The 21663-nt window shown below is 46.8% G+C and overlaps 1 protein-coding gene and 1 pseudogene across 1 annotated transcript in view; both read left to right on the top strand.

Annotated features, from left to right (window-relative positions):
- The window catches only part of LOC147626983 (uncharacterized), a 29621-nt gene extending 8413 nt beyond the window's left edge, over window positions 1-21208 (top strand). Inside the window, exons 5-7 of the mRNA XM_086815560.1 lie at window positions 20593-20660; window positions 20737-20848; window positions 20949-21208. Coding sequence (XP_086671686.1) covers window positions 20593-20660; window positions 20737-20848; window positions 20949-21044 — 276 coding nt within the window. The 3' untranslated portion in view covers window positions 21045-21208. The remainder of the gene's footprint in view (window positions 1-20592; window positions 20661-20736; window positions 20849-20948) is intronic.
- Window positions 14856-19804, top strand: LOC147626984 (uncharacterized; annotated as a pseudogene).
- Window positions 21209-21663: the final 455 nt, after the last annotated feature.

The following is a 21663-nucleotide window of genomic DNA, read 5'->3' as shown; positions in this document are numbered from 1 at the left end:
CCCTTCACACTTGGGGTTGTCCACACATGGGTTTCCTTTTTTAACTCCAAACTGATGCCATTCACACTGTCCACCATGTCCCCGTGCACACCTGCATACTGTCGAGAGAAAAACACAGGGTCGTGACATACCCCCCTCTTGAAAAATAGCAAGCGTCCTCGATTGCACTCAATGGCACAGTAAGGCATCTTATGAGGAAAGACTCCCCATATGACAAAAGCAATGGTCCTCAAGTGCATCTGGGTGATGAAAAAAAATCATCCTGCACAATAAGGCCACACCGTCACGTGAAAGTGACAAACAACTCTTGCTTGTTCCTTCAAAACCTGTAGCAAAAGTCTAAAACCAAGTGGAAGCACGTAACCTGTGTTAGCCAAAACAAAACCATGCATCATTCTACAAATGACACACATATGCATGACACATATATGCATTCGCAAACAATATGCTCCTCAAAATGCTCTACCTACTCTAAAGTAACAGTCTCAGGGCTGCTCGCAAGCCTTACGTCCATGGGCATCTCACAAGACCCACGATTGATGGTCGATGGTGTGTTTGCGAGTTCCGAAAGATTCCGAGACTTTACGGACAGATCGATCTCCGAAATTATCCCCTAGATATTGTGGACCATTTCGTATTACACGGCGGATTGGTTCAGTCGCATATGAACTAGATTTGCCTTCTCATGTGAAAGTTCATCCCGTATTTCATGTCAATAGACTCAAGGAAGTACTGGGTGGAACAGACCAGTTAGTTACTCCACAAGAAATCATAGATGTCGAGGACATGACATTTGTTCCACACGAACCGAAAAAGATCTTGGATTTCGTGAAAGACGATTGCGTAGCACACTTCTCACGGAATACAAGATCAAGTAGAAGGATCGTGTTGAGGAGGACGCTACATGGGAGACATTGACTACCCTTCAGAGGGATTACCTTGGGTTTTTAGTGAGCTCAGGAGTGAGCTCTTAGAGGAAGGGGAGTATGTCATGTGCACAGTGTGTATCTACCGTGTACTGCATGCACACAAGACTAGCTTCGAGGCTTAGGGAAACTTGGAGCTAGACAGGCTGATTGGTGAGTTGGGCTAGGGATAGACTAATGGGCGGGCACCTAAGTATGGACGGGCGGGCGCCCAAGTGTGGACGCCCGGTGACCGGCCAAGAGCCTATAAAAGGGTGGCCAAGGTTAGTCAATAGTTCATAGAGTCTCGCGTGTCTTTTTGAGAGCTCTATGGTCAGGAACTTGGATCTAGTGCAGACGTGCACATGCTTTATGTAGCCGAGGCCGGCAGCAGTCTCGAGGCCCGTGAGGGTAGCTTTGTGGCGGTATGGGACGTCATGAGGTAGAGATTGGTTGGTACGTCCAGCTAGCTAGCTCAGCTCGTGGCTCGGTGGGGACAGCCAAGACTTGTGGGTTGTACACACGGCTGTCAAGGTTGGGAGGTGAGTCAGGTTTGCACCCCCTTCATGTTGCTTGGCTTTGTTTTGTAGGTTTCGAGTCTTGTATCGGGAGCGTTCTACGAGGTGATCCTTTGGGGTTTTGACACATACATGTATCTCCTTCACTCATTCTTTGGTTTTGAAGAAGCCTTCTTCTCAGATTGCTCCCCAATCGTAGAGTATTCTCTTGTACGAGTTCTGGCAAAACTGCCTTGTGTAGAGAATACTCTTGATCCATAAACTACAGCCATTTGTGAAACTCGGCATATGGACCACCATCCTTGGCTTCCCAAATCCCCATATATGTCTAGCGATGGGTGAATCAAATAGAAACCCATAGCTTCCCAGAACTGCTGTGTCAACACTATAATCACCAGTACCACTAGGCACTAGTATGCTTGGACCGACATTTCCTTGCTTGATGGACACCTATAGTCGGTCCTCCCAATGGACACCTTCCTATGGAGCATACTCCAGATAATACACCTTGCAATGTAACGAAGGAAACACTTCGTCCTTCAAAGCTTTCTTTGATGAAAACTCTCTCGGTTTCCGCTGAACTTCCTCCTTATACAGGATGGTCTATAGTAGCCTCGTTAGCTTGTGACCTACCTTCTCCGATTCACATAATGTATCTGCTCCCCCTAATTTGCTACATGCACGGAGGTTGATCATGGTAATGCACAACAAGGCCTTCTTTATACCTTTATGTGGTGAGTTCTTTAGCATCCAATTCACAGAGCAGAGAGAGAGAGAAGAGAATAGAAGTGAAGTAGATGGCACAGTATTGGTTCCCAATTACCCATTGAAAATGGCTGCCCAACAAAAGAACGAGGAAGACCATACGTCGGCTGAGTATCCACCAATCCGAGGCATTGCAGAAGACTCTTCGGGCCACTTATGCAAGTCGAGATAGCTGTAGGACTGCACATATGCTGGCTGAATGCTGAAGAGGAGCTTCATTGAAAGCATGGGGATGATAGGATGCTGTCTGTTGACTTGATTGCCGAATGCTTTGCTGAATTACTGAATGATGAAAGAGGGACTGAAGCGTTTGCTTATATATGTTCTCAGGCTGCTGGTCGGTCCATCTAGAGGCTGTTGGCCTGTTTTAATGGACAAAAATGCTGTTTTTACAGCATTAAATGCTGCACTAACATCTTTTCCTGTCTTTAGTCCTGGGTGACTCCTTGCTCAGTGACCGACCTGCTGTTGCTTGTTTTGATGCTGGCTGACTGGTGCTCTAGGGCTCCCATGGCTGGCCGACTGTATGTAGAGGCAAAAGTAGGCAGCCGACTGGCTGCCTAGGCCCCTCCATGGCCTTGATGTTGCCCTTTATGGGCTTCCATGCTTATGGGATGGCCTTTGGCTGTCCCATAGAGCAACTATGCATCTATATGCTTGCTAATGCATGACCTAGACTATGGCTGATTGCTACATGTACTTTGTTTGATGAATTCTCTAAGTGGGTTAAGAGGATTGACTCCTGACTGACCTCTATGGCTCGGAGACTGACCTACGTAGCTCGTGCCTGGCTGTCCCTGGACTGAGGGCTCACAATGGGGTCATGGCGTACGACAAATATTCCTATAAAAAGGTATTACTTCTGTATAAAATGTTGCACTGATGATCATGCCAGTGTGTCACCCTGTACCCCAGTGCAGGGTGCACGTGACATACTTGTGTCAGAATGCACAGCAGAAAAGAGATGAACTGCTGTGAGAAAGAAAATGCAAGAGTTTAGAGAGAGAGAAGCTGTATAAACTCTGCTATATACACAAGATCCGGTATAGAATGATACAATGAAGTGTGGGGGGACAAAGTGCTATATATACCACCTTGGGCAGTAGGTTGGCCAGTGGAAAACAGGCCGACAGCCCACAAAAGGTGTCCACGACTAGGAAAATCCAGTCAGCCAGCACCACACCTGGTTGGCGAGCAAAAAACGGAGATCTCCTGGTCGGCCAACACAAAAATGTGGACCACACTTGGTCAGCCAGTACTACTACAGCCGATAGCAGAAAAGAACACCCCCCATGTGGTGCAAAATTGGGAAAGGATAGAAAAAATGGAGACTACTCCTAACCGGGCGGGCACACCCACAACAGAGGCCCTCACTCCCTACTGAGTAATATGGTACAGATAGGAGATGATTGCTAACACTTCCTCTCCGCTCCTGGATGCCAACCCGAGTGAGCTGGAGTGCCGACGGAGCATCACCTGAGGTCGAGACTTCGTGAAGAGGTCCGTTGCATTATCCTCCGTCAAACAAAACTCTAGTAAGATGTCATCAGCCAAAATCTTCTCATGAACAAAGTGACTCTGGATGACTATGGATTCCTCCTATGGAAACCCAATCTCGTCAAGTAACCTCCGCAACCACACCACCTCGCAAGCAGCACCACAAGCAGCCCCGTACTGTCCCTCAATAGAAGACAAGGCAACTAGTTGGCTACCTCTTGCTGCTCCAAGAAATAACTCCTAAGCCAAGGGTAAATCCGTAGCCTGATGTAGATCTCCTCGTGTCTGGATCTCCTTCCCAATCTGAGTCACTCCAACCTCGGACTCGGACTCGGACTCGGTCCTTCGTTCCCCCTCCAGTAGCATAGAAGAGTCCAAGATCCATCCTTCGTACCCTGCAGATACCGCAAGATCCACAATCCTGCGTCCCAATGAGTCTTCAAAGGTGTCTACATGAATGAGCTCAACAGCCCCACTAGAAAACTCAAGTCCAATTTGGTGTTCAACAACCAAATCAATGAACAAACAAGCTTTCGATACAAGGAGGCATCAACCTTCCCACAGGGTGCAAGTTTGGTATTCGGGTCCATCAGTGAAGAAATAGGCTTGCAGTTCTCCATTCCAAAGGCCTCCAGTAACTCATGAACATACCGCTGCTGAGAAACAAAGAACGCCCTTTGGGTCTGCCAAATCTCCAATCCCAAAAGGAAATGGAGTAAGCCTAAATCCGTCATCTCAAATTCCTTTGACAAGGCAGCCTTCGTCATAGCTACGTGCTCCACATGACCGTCGATGAGAATAAGGAAACAAAGAACCCCCTCTGGGTCTACCAAATCTCCAATCCCAAAAAGAAATGGAGTAAGCCTAAATCCGTCATCTCAAACTCCTTTGACAAGGCAGCATTCGTCACAACTATGTGCTCCACATGACCGCTAGTGAGAATAAGATCATCCACATAAAGGATAATCAAGGTGACCATACCACATTCTCGAAAGAGATACAAGTTTGGATCTGCAAATCATCTGTGGAATCCCTTCTGTAGAAAGAAGGAATCAATCTTTTGATTCCAAGCCCTGGGAGCTTGCTTAAGACCATACAAGGCCTTCCGTAACCTGTATACCATCCCCTTTGATCCCGGAACCTTAAAGCCTGGAGGTTGCTCAACATACACCACTTCCTGCAAGTCACCCTTAAGGAACACAGATTTTACATCCATCTGATACACTGGCCACCGCTGAGAAGAGGCAAGGGCAAGAACTGTCCGAATCGTGGTCATCTTTGCTGTCGGTGCAAAGGGGTCTTCATAGTCGATGCAAGGCCGCTGAGCAAAGCCCTTAGCCACAAGTCTGGCCTTGTGCTTGTCCACTGACCCATTAGACGTATACTTGGTCTTATAGACCCACTTGACACCAATGATTGACCGTTTTGACGGCCTCGGAACCAACTCCCAAGTGTTATTCTTCTCTATGGCTTCAAGTTTCTCTTGCATGGCTTTTCTCCAAGTCTCTTGGGAAAGAGCTTCCTTAATGGAAGTGGGCTCTTTGTCCCGAATGATACGAGACATCAAAGCATAGTTCACCTGTAAGTAAAAGCTTCTTTGACTGACAAACGTAAGAACTGGAATGTCCTTGCCTGCTGCCAACATTTGGCAAGCGATCCACCATCTGGTCCCGGAAAGCCCACCGCAGCGCATCCACATTCAAGTGGCCAAAACGGAAAAGCCACAAATCACCAAGCTAAGTACCTGTCAAAGAAGAGAGTGCTGAGAGGTTGTAGATCCTATTCTCCACTCCGCCTTCCCAAACAACCTAGCCTGTCTCTTTGTCCCGGAGAGCAACAAAATGCTGATCAAACTCCACCCTTATGCCAGCCTTGCAAACCTCATGTACTGACAAAAGATGACACCAAGGGATGGGACATAAAGAACCCGGGAGGAATGCTTCCCCCCTTTGCCATCGGGAATAATCTCCAACCTGCCCTCACTGTGAATCGGGATAGTGGATGCATCACCAATAAGGATGTGACCTATTTACCTGCGAAGATCTTGAAACAACTCTCGGGAGTGGATTCTAGACAATGGTGCTTCCAGGCATCATGATCCGAGTATCCTTGGCGGTGAGACCAACTGCCTCCTTGCTCGAAGAAGATGAAGTATCTGTGTCCATAATCTCCAAGTGCACAAAAGCTGGAGTCTTTGCAGTTGCAGCTGAAGAATCATCACTTTTCTTGGTACTCCGTTGAGGACACTTCCTCCAATAGTGACCCTTCTTGCCACAATGGTTACAGGTCCGCTTTGCCTTCAAGGCATCATGATCCGAGTCGGGCTCTTGCTCAGAAGACTTCACCTGTGAAGACTTCCCTTTGCCCTTGTAACTTGTTGTTGCGGCCTTTCGACTGCTGACCAGTTAGAGCCTCAAAACCTCCACCCTGTGGAGGGTTCGTAAACTTCTCTTCCTGATCCAAAACCATCGGCACAAGCTCCTACCATGTGACGGTGCTGAGCCTCTCACTGATGATCAAAGAAGAATAGAAAGTTGCATATTGAAGGGTGAGATGAGACAGCAAAGTGATGGCCATATCCTCTAAAGATATCTCCTTCCCAGCCTGAAGAACCTCTTGCTGAAAAGCCTGGAGTTTGTTGATGTGTCCCCGCATTGTCGAAGACTTTGCAGGATTCATCACTCGCATCTGCACTTCCAAGGAAATCCGCTTCATGGGTGATACCTTGTTATACAAAAAATCCAAGTGCTGCCAAATCCCTCGGGTCAACGTCATGTGTTTGATGTGATCGATCACTTGGGGTGTGCAATTAAGGAAGATGAAAGAACGCACACGGGCATTGACACGATCCCACAACTGTGCCTAAGCCTCCCGCACTTTCCTAGTAGAAGGTAAAAGCTCACCCTCCTCTAACTGTGGCCGTGGAACTCCAACCACAATGAAATCAGCCAAATCATAAGTCTCTAGGACAGACTCCATCATTACCTTCCATATGCCATAATTGGTCCCGTCCAACTGTTGGTCCACCGGCCAGTACTACTACAGCCGACAGCAGGAAAGAACAGCCCCCACGTGGTGCAAAACTAGGAAAGGACAGAAAAAATGGAAAAAATGGAGACTACTCCTAACCGGGCACACCCACAACAGAGACCCTCACTCCCTATTGAGAAATATGATACAGACAGGAGATGACTGCTAACAACTTGCTCATGGTTCTCACTAGCACTCAAAGGCGTCAACATCCACAACCCTCAAAGCCTCAACATTCAGAGTCCTCATATCATCACACTAATATGGAGGACCAGATCCACCAGTCTGGCGATCTGGCCTGAGCGGATTAGCAGCAGGCTTTGCAAGAGATGCAGCAATAGTTCCAACAACAAGTTCAAGAGTCCGTGGCCATAGTGGCTTCTCAGATCCAGCAGTTGCAAATGGATCGCTATTCTCATACTAGTTTTGTACCAGCAGTCGGGATTACATCATCAGTACCAGACAATGAAGACGACATTCCCTTTGAAGTGGAAGGTGACGATCTTAAGATTCTTTATCGTCTTTTGCAAGCTAGTAAAACAAAGAAATTGGAAATCAAAACCCCCGAGTCCTATGGAGGACAACGGAATAAGCGTACACTTGAACAATGGCTTTACAAACTTCGCCTGTATTTTGACTTGATAGTCTTTACTGATGCCAAGAAGATTACATTTGCTACGTTCTTACTTAAGGATAATGCCTTACTTTGGTGGCAACGACGACAACACATTGGAAAAACGGTTATGACGTGCGGTCATTCGTAAGCAATTTATCCCTGCCAATGCAGATTTTCAAGCTCAAACTCTTTTACGCTAGTTGGACCAAACTGGTTCTTTGGCTTCTTATATCTCACAATTCACAATTTGATAGTGGAGATTGATTCTTTGTCCCTAGCGGACGAGCTTCATGCCTTTTGTACTGATGTTGTGCAAAAGTACAACCATGTCGACCTTGCTACTCCATTCATTACACCAAGCGTGTTCAAGATCTGAATCTGAATTCTCAAACATCAGCCTCTCAAGGTCTGCAGCAACCTTGTTGACAAGAAGGGTCATCTTCTAATCATTCTGAGCGTCAACAATCCTTCCAACCATGTGCATTTGATCGTGGACGAGATTCTGGATGTGACCAATCCCGCACTCTTCGTCTTGCAATAGTTTCGTCTTCTGATGAACAGCAAAAGACAGGATTGTGCACAATTTGTCATGGAAATCATAGATGGTTTACATGCCCTAAACGACCTAATGCTACTCAAAACCATAATGTGGAACCTTCAACTTCAGAAGACTGCTCCGATAATTCAAAAGAAACATGTAGTAGCTCATGCACTTCATAGCCTTGCTTCAATCATTTCTTCAGAGAGTTCACATATATCAACTTTGTCATCCCATGTGGGTAAGGTTGAAACAAGTGTTATATCCGTCCTGGTAGTCTTTGTATCTTCAAAGAAGTCCATCGTTGGTGATTCATCATGTTGAGATAAAGAATCGAAGGATTATCCAATATCATCTTGCTGTTTTTTTGGAGGCGTGCTGGAAGAATCCTCGATGTTGTCATCAAGTGACTCAATAAAGTTTGCTATAGATGTGCCAAGGTTAGGAGAGTCAACTTTAGTTCCACAAATCTATTCCATGTCAGTCAAACAAGAGCATATTGTTTTCAACATTGGAGAGAATTTCACACATTCTTCTAACAAATTGAATAAATACTTGACTACTCTCAAGCCAAACACTCAGCAGATACTATTTAGGTATCATCGAGAGAATTCATGGTTGAACCTTTTAGATTCTTCTACACCGCAACATAGCCAAGTTATCTGCAAGCCCAACATTTGGAAGTAGACAAAGAATAAGATATTAAAGAATGATGCTACAACTTGGGATTTAGCATTTGAAGCACGACAACAAGACAATAGAGGAAACTTTTTCAATATTTCTCAGTGCAAGCTTCACCACAAGCATAAATGGCCTAATGACAAAGATCTTCAGCAACATCAGAAGTCTCTAGAGTCTTATTTTAAGTGGGAGGGAATGTCACGATTGTGACTTGATCTCTCTAACTACTCTTGATTAGCCTTTGATCATTGAAAGGATACCAGTGAAAGGGCACACCCGGTCACATGGGTCGTCGTCAAAAGACATCTCTACGTCCAAATGACATAACTATTCATTCAAGAGTCACATCCTTTCATCAGGGATATGCCTCGTCATTTGTATCTTTTTAGGCTCTATTTAAGAAGGCCTTGTGTATCGATGCGAACAACCCAGCTTTTTGCTGTTTGCCTTATATTTACTCAAGCATTTAAGTATTAATCTCTTTAATTATGTTTAAGAATGTTTAATTAAGCTAAAAGCTAAACACCTTCGGATGTGCCTGTTGTTGTGAGTGGGATAACACTGCCCCACTAGAATTGGGTTACCCTTTGCAACTTGTACAAGGCTTGGGTGAGCACAGTTCATGCCCTTCGGCTTTTGGTCGTATTGGGTCCAGAATTGGAACTCTTCCACGCTGTGACCATCTTGTCGAGATGGGTAACCATAATCTCCATACAGGAAAACACTTCCATAAGTGCCTCTGAACCTGTGATAATGAGCTAGAACCTGTGATAAGAGAGTGATGGTGAGGGTTGCAACCCTTCTCACTAAGGAAGGGCGGGTTGGGGCAAGCACCCGGAGAGAACCCAAATAGTGACCTTTCCCACTCTACCCTAACTAAGCAGCCAAGTCACATGGGTGATGAAAAGAAAAAAATTGGCAATTCCCTTGGCTCTTATACCAACTGTAGAACACTTGTGTCTATGTGCTAGAGAAGAGAGCAGCGGAATCAAACACACCACACGATTCCTAAAACTAATGGTTGTATTATGTACAACAAAGAAGTAATACAACTAAAATTCAATTACATATAATGGTCGAGAATGAAGATGTCAAATAACAGCCCACGCACCTGAAGATTTTCCGTGGCCAGCCCTCGCTCAGTAGAGAAACGCTCACTAGCGTTGAGAAATGCAGATGATTTTGACAAATTTCCTATGCATGTATATAAAGTACATATTGATGCTGGTCGGCCTGCTGACGTACCGTCGGCCAGGTCAAAGGTTTGCCCACGGCGAGGTTCACTCAAGCACTAGTTGATTCCCATGTGGAACTGGCCGTGCCACACGACCCTTGCTCCGACAAGGCTAAACAAGGAGGCTTTCAGCCATCCTTAGTGATTTAGTTGTTGGTCTCTTGATTCCGAGGGGACTTGCGAACGAGCCTTCCGCGAAGAAGTTGATTATTGTCCTTGATCTCTTGCTAGAAGACATAGGAGAGGAAACTCTATGCGGCTAGGCCCTTAATTTTGTCACCATTTGGTCGCCTAAGTGTCTCTCTCCTATTTTGTGCCAAGGTACAGGAGGCCAGATAGCTTTGTGTCGCCCGTACTAAGGCTAGGACTTGTGTCATCCGTAGTGTGGCCAGGACGTGGAACCCACTATCAGGGATACTAGTTTTAGGCTTCCCATTGAGCTAGTTCCGTGCTCGAGAGACCTGCCATTTACAATTCCAAGAACGGAAGATATATCCATTACATAATGCATGTCACCCGTGGTGTGGCCTGGACGTGGAACGCATTGGTAGGGATACCAGTTTTAGGCTTCCCATCGAGCCAGTTCCGTGCCCGGGAAGACCTGCTATTTACAGGTTCCAGGAATGGAAGATATATCCATTTCATAATGCATGTGCTTGCATCTCTGCTTGCTTGAAAGTGATTTCGCGTGACTTGTTTTTGTGTGATTGCGTGCTATGATGTGTCCAGTTCATGGGCGTGGGATGCCCATCCATGAACTATGTGAATGCTTTGTATTCTAACATGGCTTGTGGCATGTGAACATGTGATAATTATCTAATCTAACCCTTTAATTTCGGGCAAAGGTTTTATTACCTTTGGGCGTTTAGACTTCATTAAAGTCTGGATTGCCCATTGGGTTGTGCCCGGGGCCCAAAGGCCATGTGGGCAGCCTAAACTTTGGGCACCCAATGTGGTCATTTAAAGCCACCTTGTGCCCACTTTAATGTGTGGGCACTTAATGGAGGTGCCCACCGTTAAACTTAGTGGGCTATACCACATGGCATAAGAAGATTTGACCCCAATAATCCTCCCCTCCAGCAAGCTCTCCCATGACTCCTTTTTCCTCCTCATGCATCCAGGCGCATCTCTCCCTTGGATTTTCCCTCCTTTTGCAAGTCGACTTCTGTAGAGAAGAGCTACGACTGACGTTCCTGACTGTATCTGTTGCATTTCCTGCTGTACCGGAACTGACGTGGCTGTGTACCAGCTGCCACACCTGTACAAACTACTGGCTTGTACCCTGCTGTACCTTACAGTCGTAGCTGCACACTCTGCCATACCTGCTGCTGTACCTTGCTGTACCTTACAGTCGTAGCTGCACTTACTGCCATACCTGCTGCTGTACCTTGCTGTACTGACTGCAGCACCTGCCGTACTTTGCTGTACCAACTGCAGTACCTGTTGTATCTTGCTGCACTCGACAACACCTACAGTATCTACTGTACTGACTGCACCTATTGGGTACTTTGCTGTACTGACTATTATACTGGTTGCTTAACTATACGCAACTCCTGTGAAGTTGTCGACTATCTGCTGTACCCTTTCCGTACCTGCTGTACAGTGCTGAACCCGACAATACCTGCTGTACTGTACTGTACCCGGCTGCCCTACAGTTCTTGCCAGTATGTGCTGTGCAGAACCTGTACCAGTATCTGTTGTGCTGAACCCGTAACACTGCCATACAGCTCTCCTGCCAACTGGGTACCTGCAGCCATTACCTGCTTCTACTTGGAGCACCTGGTAGCTGCTTGAGTATCTGCTCTTCTAAAAGTGCCTATTTGCGTATTTGTCACAGTATGAGTACCTGTTTGTGTACTTGTGTTTCTAGGATCTCCGCCACAGCCTCTCTGAGGGAGTGAGCCAGGCTCTAGTATGAGAGCACTTGTTTGTGTGAACAATAGTTTTGCCTTCACTCTGCTCCAGGTGTATGAGGTCATTGGTATGTTTGGGGGGGGGGATCGGCTGGTTCGCGGCCCCAGTGGTGGTGTACTGTGCAATCTCCATCTTTGCAATGTTACCTTGATCACTGTTGTGTATTTTCAGCTATCTGTTGCATTGTTGTTGGTCCATATTTAAGTGTTGACGAGTTTGTTGTTCACGAGATGGTGCCCAGGAACGTACACACCTAACCCGTGGTATTGCATATTCCATGCACTGCTCTGGCAAATTTGTCTTATAGGTTTGGTGTGGATGGGTTAGCTAGACTCTTTCTCCACCATTACATGCCACTCCTTGAACCGAGCAAAAGCTTGGTCCTTCTGTGAAAGGAAATAAACCCATGTGAATCTGGAACAATCATCAACAAGCAACATAAAGTACAAAGAACCTCCTAGGGATGTTGTCTGCATAGGTCCACACAAATCAGTGTGTACCAACTCCAATGGTTTCGAAGCCCGCATGGAAGCCTGCTTCGGAAAAGATTCCCTGTGTTGCTTACCACGTATACAAGAACTACAGCGTCCTTGCCTGCTACCAACATCTAGCAAGCCAACCACCATCTGGTCCTGGAAAGCTCTCCGTAGCGCATCCACATTCAAGTGGCCAAACCGAAAGTGCCTCAAGTCACCAATCTGAGAACCTGTCAAAGAGGAGAGTGCAGAGAGTTTGTATATACCATTCTCCACGCCGCCTTCCCAAACAACTTGGCCAGTCTCGCGGTCCCGTAGAGCAATAGAATGCTTCTCAAACTCCACCCAGAAGCTAGTCTTGCATACCTCATGCACTGACAACAGATGAAAACCAAGTGCTGGGACGTAAAGAACACGAGAGGATTGCTTCCCTCCTCTGCCATCGGGAATGATCTCCATCCGGCCCTCACTGTGTATCGGAATTGTGGAATTGTCGCCAATGAAAATGGGACCTAACTGCCATTTCAGATCTAGAAAGAAGTAACGGGAAGGAGTCATGTGCTTGGAAGCACCACTATCGAGAATCCATTCCCGAGTACCCTTTGCGGTGAAACCAACTGCCTCCTCGCTCGAAGAAGAAGAAGCATCCGTGTCCATCATCAAAAGGTGAGAGTCTTTGGAGCTGAAGCTGAAGAATCAACACTCTTCCTAGTCCGCTTGGGACACTTCCTCCAATAGTGGCCTTTCTCGCCACAATCATTACAAGTCCTCTCGACCTTCAGTTTCTCTCGGTCTGAGTTGGGCTTCTTCTCAGAATACTTCTCAGATGAAGCCTTCCCGTTGTTCTTGTTGTTGTTATTACGGCCTTTCGACCGTTGGCCAGTTAAGGCCTTAGAACCTCCGCCCTGTGGAGGGTTTGTGAATCGCTCTTCTTGGTCCAAGACCATGGGCACAAGCTCTTCCCATGTGATGGTGTTGAGCCTGCCACCACTGGTAATCAACGAAGAGTAAAAGGTTGAGTACTGAGAGGGCAAATGTGACAGCAACGTTATGGCCATATCCTCTGATGATATCTCTTATCTTGCCTGGAGAACTTCCTGCTGAAGAGCCTACAGCTTGTTGATGTGCTCCCGCATCGTCGACGACTTTGCAGGATTCATCACCCGCATCTGAACTTCCAAGGAGATTCTCTTCATGGGTGATACCTTGTTGTAGAGAGAAGCCAAATGTTGCCAAATACCTCTGGCCAGCGTCATATGCTTTATGTGGTTGATCACTTGTGGTGTGCAATTGAGGAAGACGAAAGAACGGACTCTGGCATTGACACGATCCCATAACTGTGCCTGTGCCTCCCGTTCCTTCCGAATAGAAGGTAACTCCCCTTCCTCTAACTCCGGCTGTGGAACCCCAACAACAATGAAATCAGCAAGGTCGTAAGACTCCAAAACAGATTCCATCATTACCCCGGGAACGTGGGGAGTGTCGAGAACTTCACGTGCTTCTCAGCCATCTCAAGTAAATCTGCCATTGTGGGGGTGTAACTGAAAAGGGAGGGTGGGTGGGAAAAATGAGCCCGCCTTTCGCTTGCTTCTCCTCTTCCTGTACATCCCAAAACAATCCTCCAATCAGCACTACAAACGGCCCCCCTCTTGCTCACACAGTTCCCAAGATCTTCCAAGAGCCTAGAGCTCTGATTACTAAGAAGGACAAGATCAAGGTTTTGCGACAATCCAAGGCACTCCAAGGCACCAAGTTGTGGCTAGCAGACGAGCTTACAAGTGTGCAGCTTGAAAAAAAAAGTGCAGAACTTGCTAAAGTTTGAGAAGCCCGCCAAGCTGGAAAGTGGGTTGTCTACCGCGAAGGAAGAGAAATAATTGAAGACTTCCGAAAGCCTAAACCCCACTAACTGGCTCTCTCCTACGTACCACAAGCATTTCATATTACACATTGTAGTTGACCCTTAGCTTTTTATTTTTATTTTCAATGTTCGCGCTTATGCGCACTTGCGCCTAAGTGCACCCGGAAGCGGATTGTAATGATTGTGATGTCATGTCTTTTGGTCCCATATGCCTTCAAGGCATTCCTCGGACGTTAATACGACTTTGATGATAACCTAACTTGGATGCAGAGACAACATAGGAAATCATGCATGCCACAAATTAAAGCAGCACGTGCTGAAGGGAAAAAGGCACATTATAGAGACGGCCATGTATACATAGAGGGCAAGATGGTGGCATAGCGCCATATGGCCTATGGGACACAGGAAATTATCAAGAAGCACAAGGAGATATATAAGACTTAATTAACAAACATAAGACAAATGCTGTAAGAAAGATTGAGTTATTTGCATTGAGACAGGGGCCTTTCTTAAATGGCCGAAAGGGTACAAGTGAAGAGACACATCCTTGGGAAGGGGTGTGGCTCTTGAGTCAACGGTTATGTCCTTTGGACTTAGGGGTGTGTCTTTTAATGAATAGACATGTCCTTTGATAGTGACCTATGTGTAAGGGTGTGACCCTTCACAGGTGTCCTTTCAGTTAATAAGGGATTAAGGAGTAATTAAGGAGAGTTTAAGAGAGTTAGTCACAATCGTGATAGATATATGCAGCAGTTTGGAACTGCAATGGGGCTCTATGGACACATCCAGGCAGACTAGAGGAGGTTATGGAGAATCGGGACATCATGTTTCTGACAGAGACACATGAAAGCCCAGAGAGAGGCCTACCACGGGTAGCAGGGTGCCAGTGGGAATCAGTGTATAGACAAGGGATGCGACAGGGCACTTCCAGAGGCTCAGGTGGGATCGCTATACTATTCAGACGAGCACTACACCAGCGTATCAGGGTGGTGTCAAGAGACCCAGAGGCACGCTACATGTGGATTAGCCTACAGCTCTCAGAGGTGAGAACAGTTTACTTGGCAATATGCTACTTCCCGCCGAAGGGGTCGAGATTCAACACAGGTCACATGGAGGACCAGATTGGAGGAGGAGAGGAGAGAGGGGCCCTTCCTAGTGAGTCTCCATACGCCACTCTATCCGCAGATATCCTACGCTATTCGACCATGGGGGAGGTTCTCCTGATGGGGGACTTCAATGCACGCACACAGAATCAATAGTGTGAATCATTCGACTTCACAGATCCCCTCATCCTACAGGCACTAGACGATGTAGATGCAGGGACCACGAGGATGTCAGAGGACAGTGGGCCAGACAGTACAGGTTATGGGCAACACCTTCTAGACCTGGGAGCTAGACACCATCTCGTTATTTATAACGGGATGTCACAAGGGCCAGAATCGGGAAGACTCACATGTTTCCCATCATCAGGAGGCAGCAGCGCTGTGGACTACATATTGGGCTCGCGGGAGAGCACAGACCTGATAGACTCTTTCACTATCCCTACATGCCCCATTGGTGCAGACCATACTTATTTGGCTTTTTCTCTTAGGAGCTCTCTTGATCTGCCACCCCCGACCACTCAGGCATCTCGTACCATCCTCCACTTTACCCGGGAGCTTGCAGACGTTTATGATTCAAAAGTACATGATGGCCTCTTTGGTATGGACCCTACAGCACCCATCGATGTACTGACGGCCTAGCTTTCACACATACTGCACACAGCAGCTAGCCATAGCTTTCCACACCATCTCCAGACAGGGAAGCCACCTAGATCCGAGGACATGCCCCAGAATAGATGGTATGATAATGAGTGCAGAGAGCTTCATCAACATCTCCCAGCCCAGATAGCGAAAGGGGAAATAACACACAACAGCAGGCCAGTAGACAGATGCGGTCTCTTACACGCCGTAAGCGACGCACATATGAGGAGGCTCAATACTGGGACATCTACCACATGCTCATGAGCAAAGATGCAGCCACTGCTTGGCGACGACTCAGAGAGCCACGCCCCCCCACCTCGATTACTGATCCTCAACGCTGGCAGAGTTATGCAGAAGGGCTTTATGATGTTTCGCACCAGCCACTCATCCCTCGCCCCACCGAGACTCCACCGACCTCATCGGTTTTCTTTACTACCGATATGGTATCTCGAGCTATACATAGATTCCAACATGGGAGAGTTGATGATCACACCGGCTTACAGGGTGAGCATTTCATTTATGCAACTGACGCACTCTCTCCTTTTATTGCTTACCTCTTTAACAGGGCTCTGGTAGAAGGTTTCCCGGCTGAGTGGACGATGCACACTATTGTACCGATCCACAAAGCTGGGGACATGTTGGACCCCGGTAATTACAGGACTATCATGATTGGTCATACCTTGGCCAAACTCTATGGGGCTATCCTGGAGGCAGAATTGAGCACACACGCTGAGAGGGAGGGGCTTCGTGCCCCTGGTCAGGCAGGTTTTCGGCGAGCCTTCTCTACTATTGATCACATTTTCACCCTGAGATGCCTGATTGACCAAACTCGGGCACGGAGACAGAGACTCTATTGCTGTTTTGTGGACTTCCGCAAAGCCTTCGACACAGTCCTGGGAGAGCGCCTCTTCCACCGCTTACAGACACTGGGCATACCCCCCGACATGATGTGGGGGATTTACAGATTATATGAGCAAGTGTTTGGACGAGTTAGATGCCCAGGGGGACTATCAGATATGATTGCCAGCACCATTGGTGTGAAGCAGGGCTGCCCTCTCTCCCCGACACTCTTTGGCTTATACATCGACGAGGTAGCAGACTACATCATACACGGAGGAGGCTTTGGGATTGACATCTCAGGTACGACTGTACACATTCTATTATATGCTGATGATATCATTCTTGTGTCGGATACTCGGACAGGGCTACAAAGGCATCTACAGGCTCTGGATACTTTCTGTGCGGAGCGAGGACTCACAGTGAACCTTGGGAAAACCAAGGTTATGGTCTTTCATACATCAGCAGCAGTCAGATGCCAGACTATCCTTACACTAGCCCGGGGACAGGTAGAGGTGGTGGGCTCATATGTATACCTTGGGGTCACATTTACCAGCTCATCGGGGAGATTCTCTATGGCACAGGCGGCCAGAGACAGAGTGACACGAGGGTATGCAGCACTAGCAATTTTGGAATGCCAGTGTCACCAGGCACACTTCCAGGAGTCCCGTACTAAGGGGTGGCTATTTGATACACTAGTTACTCCAGCATTGATGTATGCAGCAACAGTATGGGCACCAGGTTTGGCTACATCCTCATGGACACAGATAGAGCGCCCTCAGATTTTGATGCTCTCACGGATGATCTGCAGCAAACCTTCAGTACCACATGATATCCTTCGAGCGGAGTTTGCTGTACCACCTATGTTAGTAGAGGCCATGTTCCAGACTATATCTTTTATACACAGGATGCGGGAGCTCCTCCCACTAAATCGGGTATCTCGGGCTGCTTTTGAGGCATCCAGACAGCTTGCTGAGGAGGGACATACCTGGTCATGGTACTCCCAGGTGGTACAGTGGATATCATCACACATGATTGATATTGACAGATTACCACCCTTATAGTATGACCTAGCTGCACCACACAGACGCCTCTCTCAGACAGAGAGGAATAGAGTCATGAGACATGACATTTGGCAGGGCCACATACAGGAGACTTGGCTATCTCCCGGTCAGCCACTCCCGACGAAGATGCTCTACTACAGAGACCACTTCTTGAGCACCTCCATAGACGGCTTCATCCAGCGACCACGATACTTGGAGGTCCACTTATCACATGGAGCCAGAGTAGCCATTGGGCGACTAAGGGTCTCATCACACCAACTAGAGATCGAGACTGGGAGAGCAGCACGCATCCCTCGAGCAGAGCGCATTTGCAGATTATGCCTGACGGGGGTAGAGACAGAGGAGCATTTTGTTTGCCAGTGGTGTGCTTTGCAGGAGATCAGGGCATGCTATCCTGAGGTTTTTAGAGGGACCACATCACTTAGACAGATCTGGGAGAGATCGGACCAGAGACAGCTAGGCAGACTACTACTACTAGCACTACAAAGACACAGGGAGATCTTACTTCAGACACCCGCACATCATAGCGGAGGAAGATAGTCCTAGTTGACTGACTTCTTTGAGAGATTGGCACCAGTAGCCCAGCCACGTACATTGGGAGTGACATCTCAGCGAGTGGAGGAGATTCGAACTAGGCGACGACCCAGACTAGCCGGCTACCAGACACCACGGCTACACCACAGAGATCGCGGCCATCCGGTCTCGACACCAGTAGGAGGTCGAGGAGCAGTTGGCACATTTTCGCTATGATCCAGGACGCATGTTCTAGACATTTACGGCATCCTCAGATCGGATGTATGACATATTGTACCCAGACTATGGGACTGGATGGAGTTAGGAGTAGATAACATATCATACTTGTATCACCCCTTCAGCATATAGAGATGCATTAGTAGCCCTAGTACTCCATCCACATCCTCTCGTTTGTACACCACCATTGAGTCCCCTATGGTCGTGTTGTCAGACTTGTACATTTTATTCTCACTCCACATTTTCCTCTTGATGACTGGAGGAACATCATTGTACTACTTGTTTGTCTCATAGGCCAATTTTGGCCTTTTGCAGACGTTAATATATCTTTCTTTCTTTCTTTCTTTCTCTCTCTCTCTCTCTCTCTCTCACTCTCTCTCTCAGCCTAAGATTAATATGGGGTACGCTGCAGGGTATCTCAAGGGCAACAAGAGTCCACATGTGTGCTCCCTTCGGTTTTTGTCTAAGATGGGAGGCGATCGGAGAGGGGTGTCACCATACCCACTGGCTAGCACACGAAGGCTGATTCAAACCGCCAGCTGTAGCTTGTGCTACAAGGGCTTCCTTTAACGCTGAAAGATCGTTCCTCTCCTCCTCTTTCTCTCGATTTACTTGTCACCTCAATCTGCCAATCCTGCAACCTCTTGTACTTCTCGTGCAAATCCCCATTGAGAAAGGCTGTTTTAATGTCCAACTGATGTACTTTCCAGCTATGATGCATTGCCAATGCAACAACACATCTAATGGTAGTCATTTGAGAAGTGGGAGAAAAGGTTTCATCACAATCAATCTCTTTCTATTGGGAGTAGGCCTTTGCTACAAGCCTAGCTTTGTAACAATAGATCCATCTGCTTTTCTTCTAACCTTGTAAACACACTTTGTGCCAATCGCCTTTTTACCCAATCCCAAGTACCATTTTTCTGAATGGCATCTATTTCATCTTGCATGGCTCTCATTCAATCCTTGTTTTCTTGAGCCTCTTCAAATGAGTCCGGCTCTTCTACATCACATAGACTTCTCATCCAAGCAACATGATGTGGTTCCAAAGTGTTTCTAGAACCAGTTCGTGTCTTGCTAATGAGAGGAGCTGAAAGTTTACTCTCTTGCAAAGTACGAACCAGCCATCTAGGAACTGTTTCGGGTTCCTGAAGATATGTCCTTTTCTCTCATATGTCATCTACTTGTTCTCGAGAAAGAGGCTGATCATTGGGCTGATCCCGAACATCTACATGCTAGCGGCTGTACAGTTCTGTACTACTGTACAGTCCTGCACCTACCATCCATACCTGGAATTTGCTACTGTTCTTGTTGTACTGCCTGCTGGATCTGCTGTACCGGCTGATTCAGCTGTGGGCTGCATCTGCAAGTTTACTGGATGATTACATGCATGAGTACTTGCAGTACCCATTCAGGAGTTGGAATTTTCTACATCAGGGTATGTTGTTTTGGTCATGAGTCAGAGTTGTGGATGTATTTGTAACACTGGACATCCTATTTTTGATAATCCGGCCGTTCTCCGGTCAGAGAGAAGAGGAGCCCCGAAGCTTGAATAAAACTTCTTGGTAAATAGAATTTTAAGCCACGTGCGGGAAGGGGAAGGGGAAGGGGGGGGGGATGGGAGGCCCGTTCCTGCTCTAGTGTGGAGTCGCCTATGCAAATCTCTTTCAGAGTTTTGTGGTTCAAGTTTGTGTTAAATGTGTGGCTATGGCCATCCATAAGTGTTTAATTTGCATTAATTGTGCAAGAACCCTGCTTGAGTCATATCTTCAGAAACTGTTGTCCGAATTAAATGGGTTGCCTCCGGCCCAGTTATGGTTGGATGTCTGGTACCATGTATGGGCTGGTTTTCAGGCCTATTTGCTGCTTAATTGCTTGGCTTTCCTGTACCGCTGCACTTTATCACCATGTCATGTGTTTGTTGGTCTTCACTTTCTCCATTTGTACTGTATCACACTCTCATAGGGCCAGTGCTTTTAATATGCGGTGGTGCTTTCTCACTTTCCAGCTCTGTCAAAGTATTAACCATGGTACAACACATGATTTTGTGGTCAGCAGGGACTGATGCATGTGACCAATGAGCATGGTTGAAGCCAGCATGTTTCTGTTAAGTGTGTGGACTATCCAGTTTTTGGCAGGCACTCACAAAAGTACTCCAATATTTTTGCAGATATGTCCTGCACAAGCCATAACTATTGAAGCAGAGGAACGTGAAGATGGCAGCCGTCGAACCACAAGGTATGCCATCAGCATGAGAGTTTAGGGTGTCGTCGAGTAAATGAATTTTTTAAAGGTTTTGTATGATGATTGGCAGGTATGATATTGATATGACCAAGTGCATATATTGTGGCTTCTGCCAAGAAGCCTGCCCAGTGGATGCCATAGTAGAAGGGCCAAACTTTGAGTTTGCGACAGAAACTCATGAGGTCTCTCTCTCTTTCTCTATTAAGTGAAGCCTTCAACCAACTGAGCTGTTACAGGTGCAGGGCTTTTGAACTTAACATTATACATGCTACATTTTCCCAGGAACTTCTATATGACAAGGAGAAACTGCTTGAGAATGGGGATAGATGGGAGACGGAAATCGCAGAGAATCTGCGAGCTGAGAGCATGTATCGATAAGAATCCTTTGCCATTGTATAAAAATGAAGGCTCGAAGCCACAATTAAGTGATACCACCTCTATGGTGTCTGTATCAAACATAAGCCTTTATGACAGTGAAATTGGTCTAGTGTTCATGCCTGTTGATCAGTAAACACAATAAAAAGTGCCATTTTCTTACCAAATTGAGGCAATGTGCTAACATTTGCTTTCACATCGATATACTATGGGTTACATACTAACGGCTGATTTTGTATACTACAGTGTATGCCACAAGCCTAATGAGACTTGTATCTCATTTCAAAATGCATATTTACAGTGATTACCTATTTTTAAGATAACTACATCACACATGGATGATACGTGTATGTTGAAGTTGTTGATTACTATTTGTAGAGGTCTATCTCTAGGATGAATCGTGTAGCTTGACCTTATAGTCATAAGGACAATTGTTAGAGGGTGAGAGTGATTGGATTTCATAACCACAGAGCACGTCGACCCTCCCGAAGTCAAAGTGGCCAGAGAGATTGTGGAGATTATGGTTATGGGAGGGCTGACCACTAATGCGGCTGTAGTGGGTTCCAGGTGAGTGATAGTGGCACGATCCCTTCACCCCCGAGGACACCTCCAATAGTAACAA

Source organism: Cibotium barometz, chromosome 21 (assembly GCF_041138505.1).
Source record: "Cibotium barometz isolate CiBa-2024 chromosome 21, ASM4113850v1, whole genome shotgun sequence".
Lineage (NCBI taxonomy): Eukaryota > Viridiplantae > Streptophyta > Polypodiopsida > Cyatheales > Cibotiaceae > Cibotium > Cibotium barometz.
Note: the sequence above shows the minus strand (reverse complement) of the source record. Positions and strands in the feature narration are given on the sequence as shown.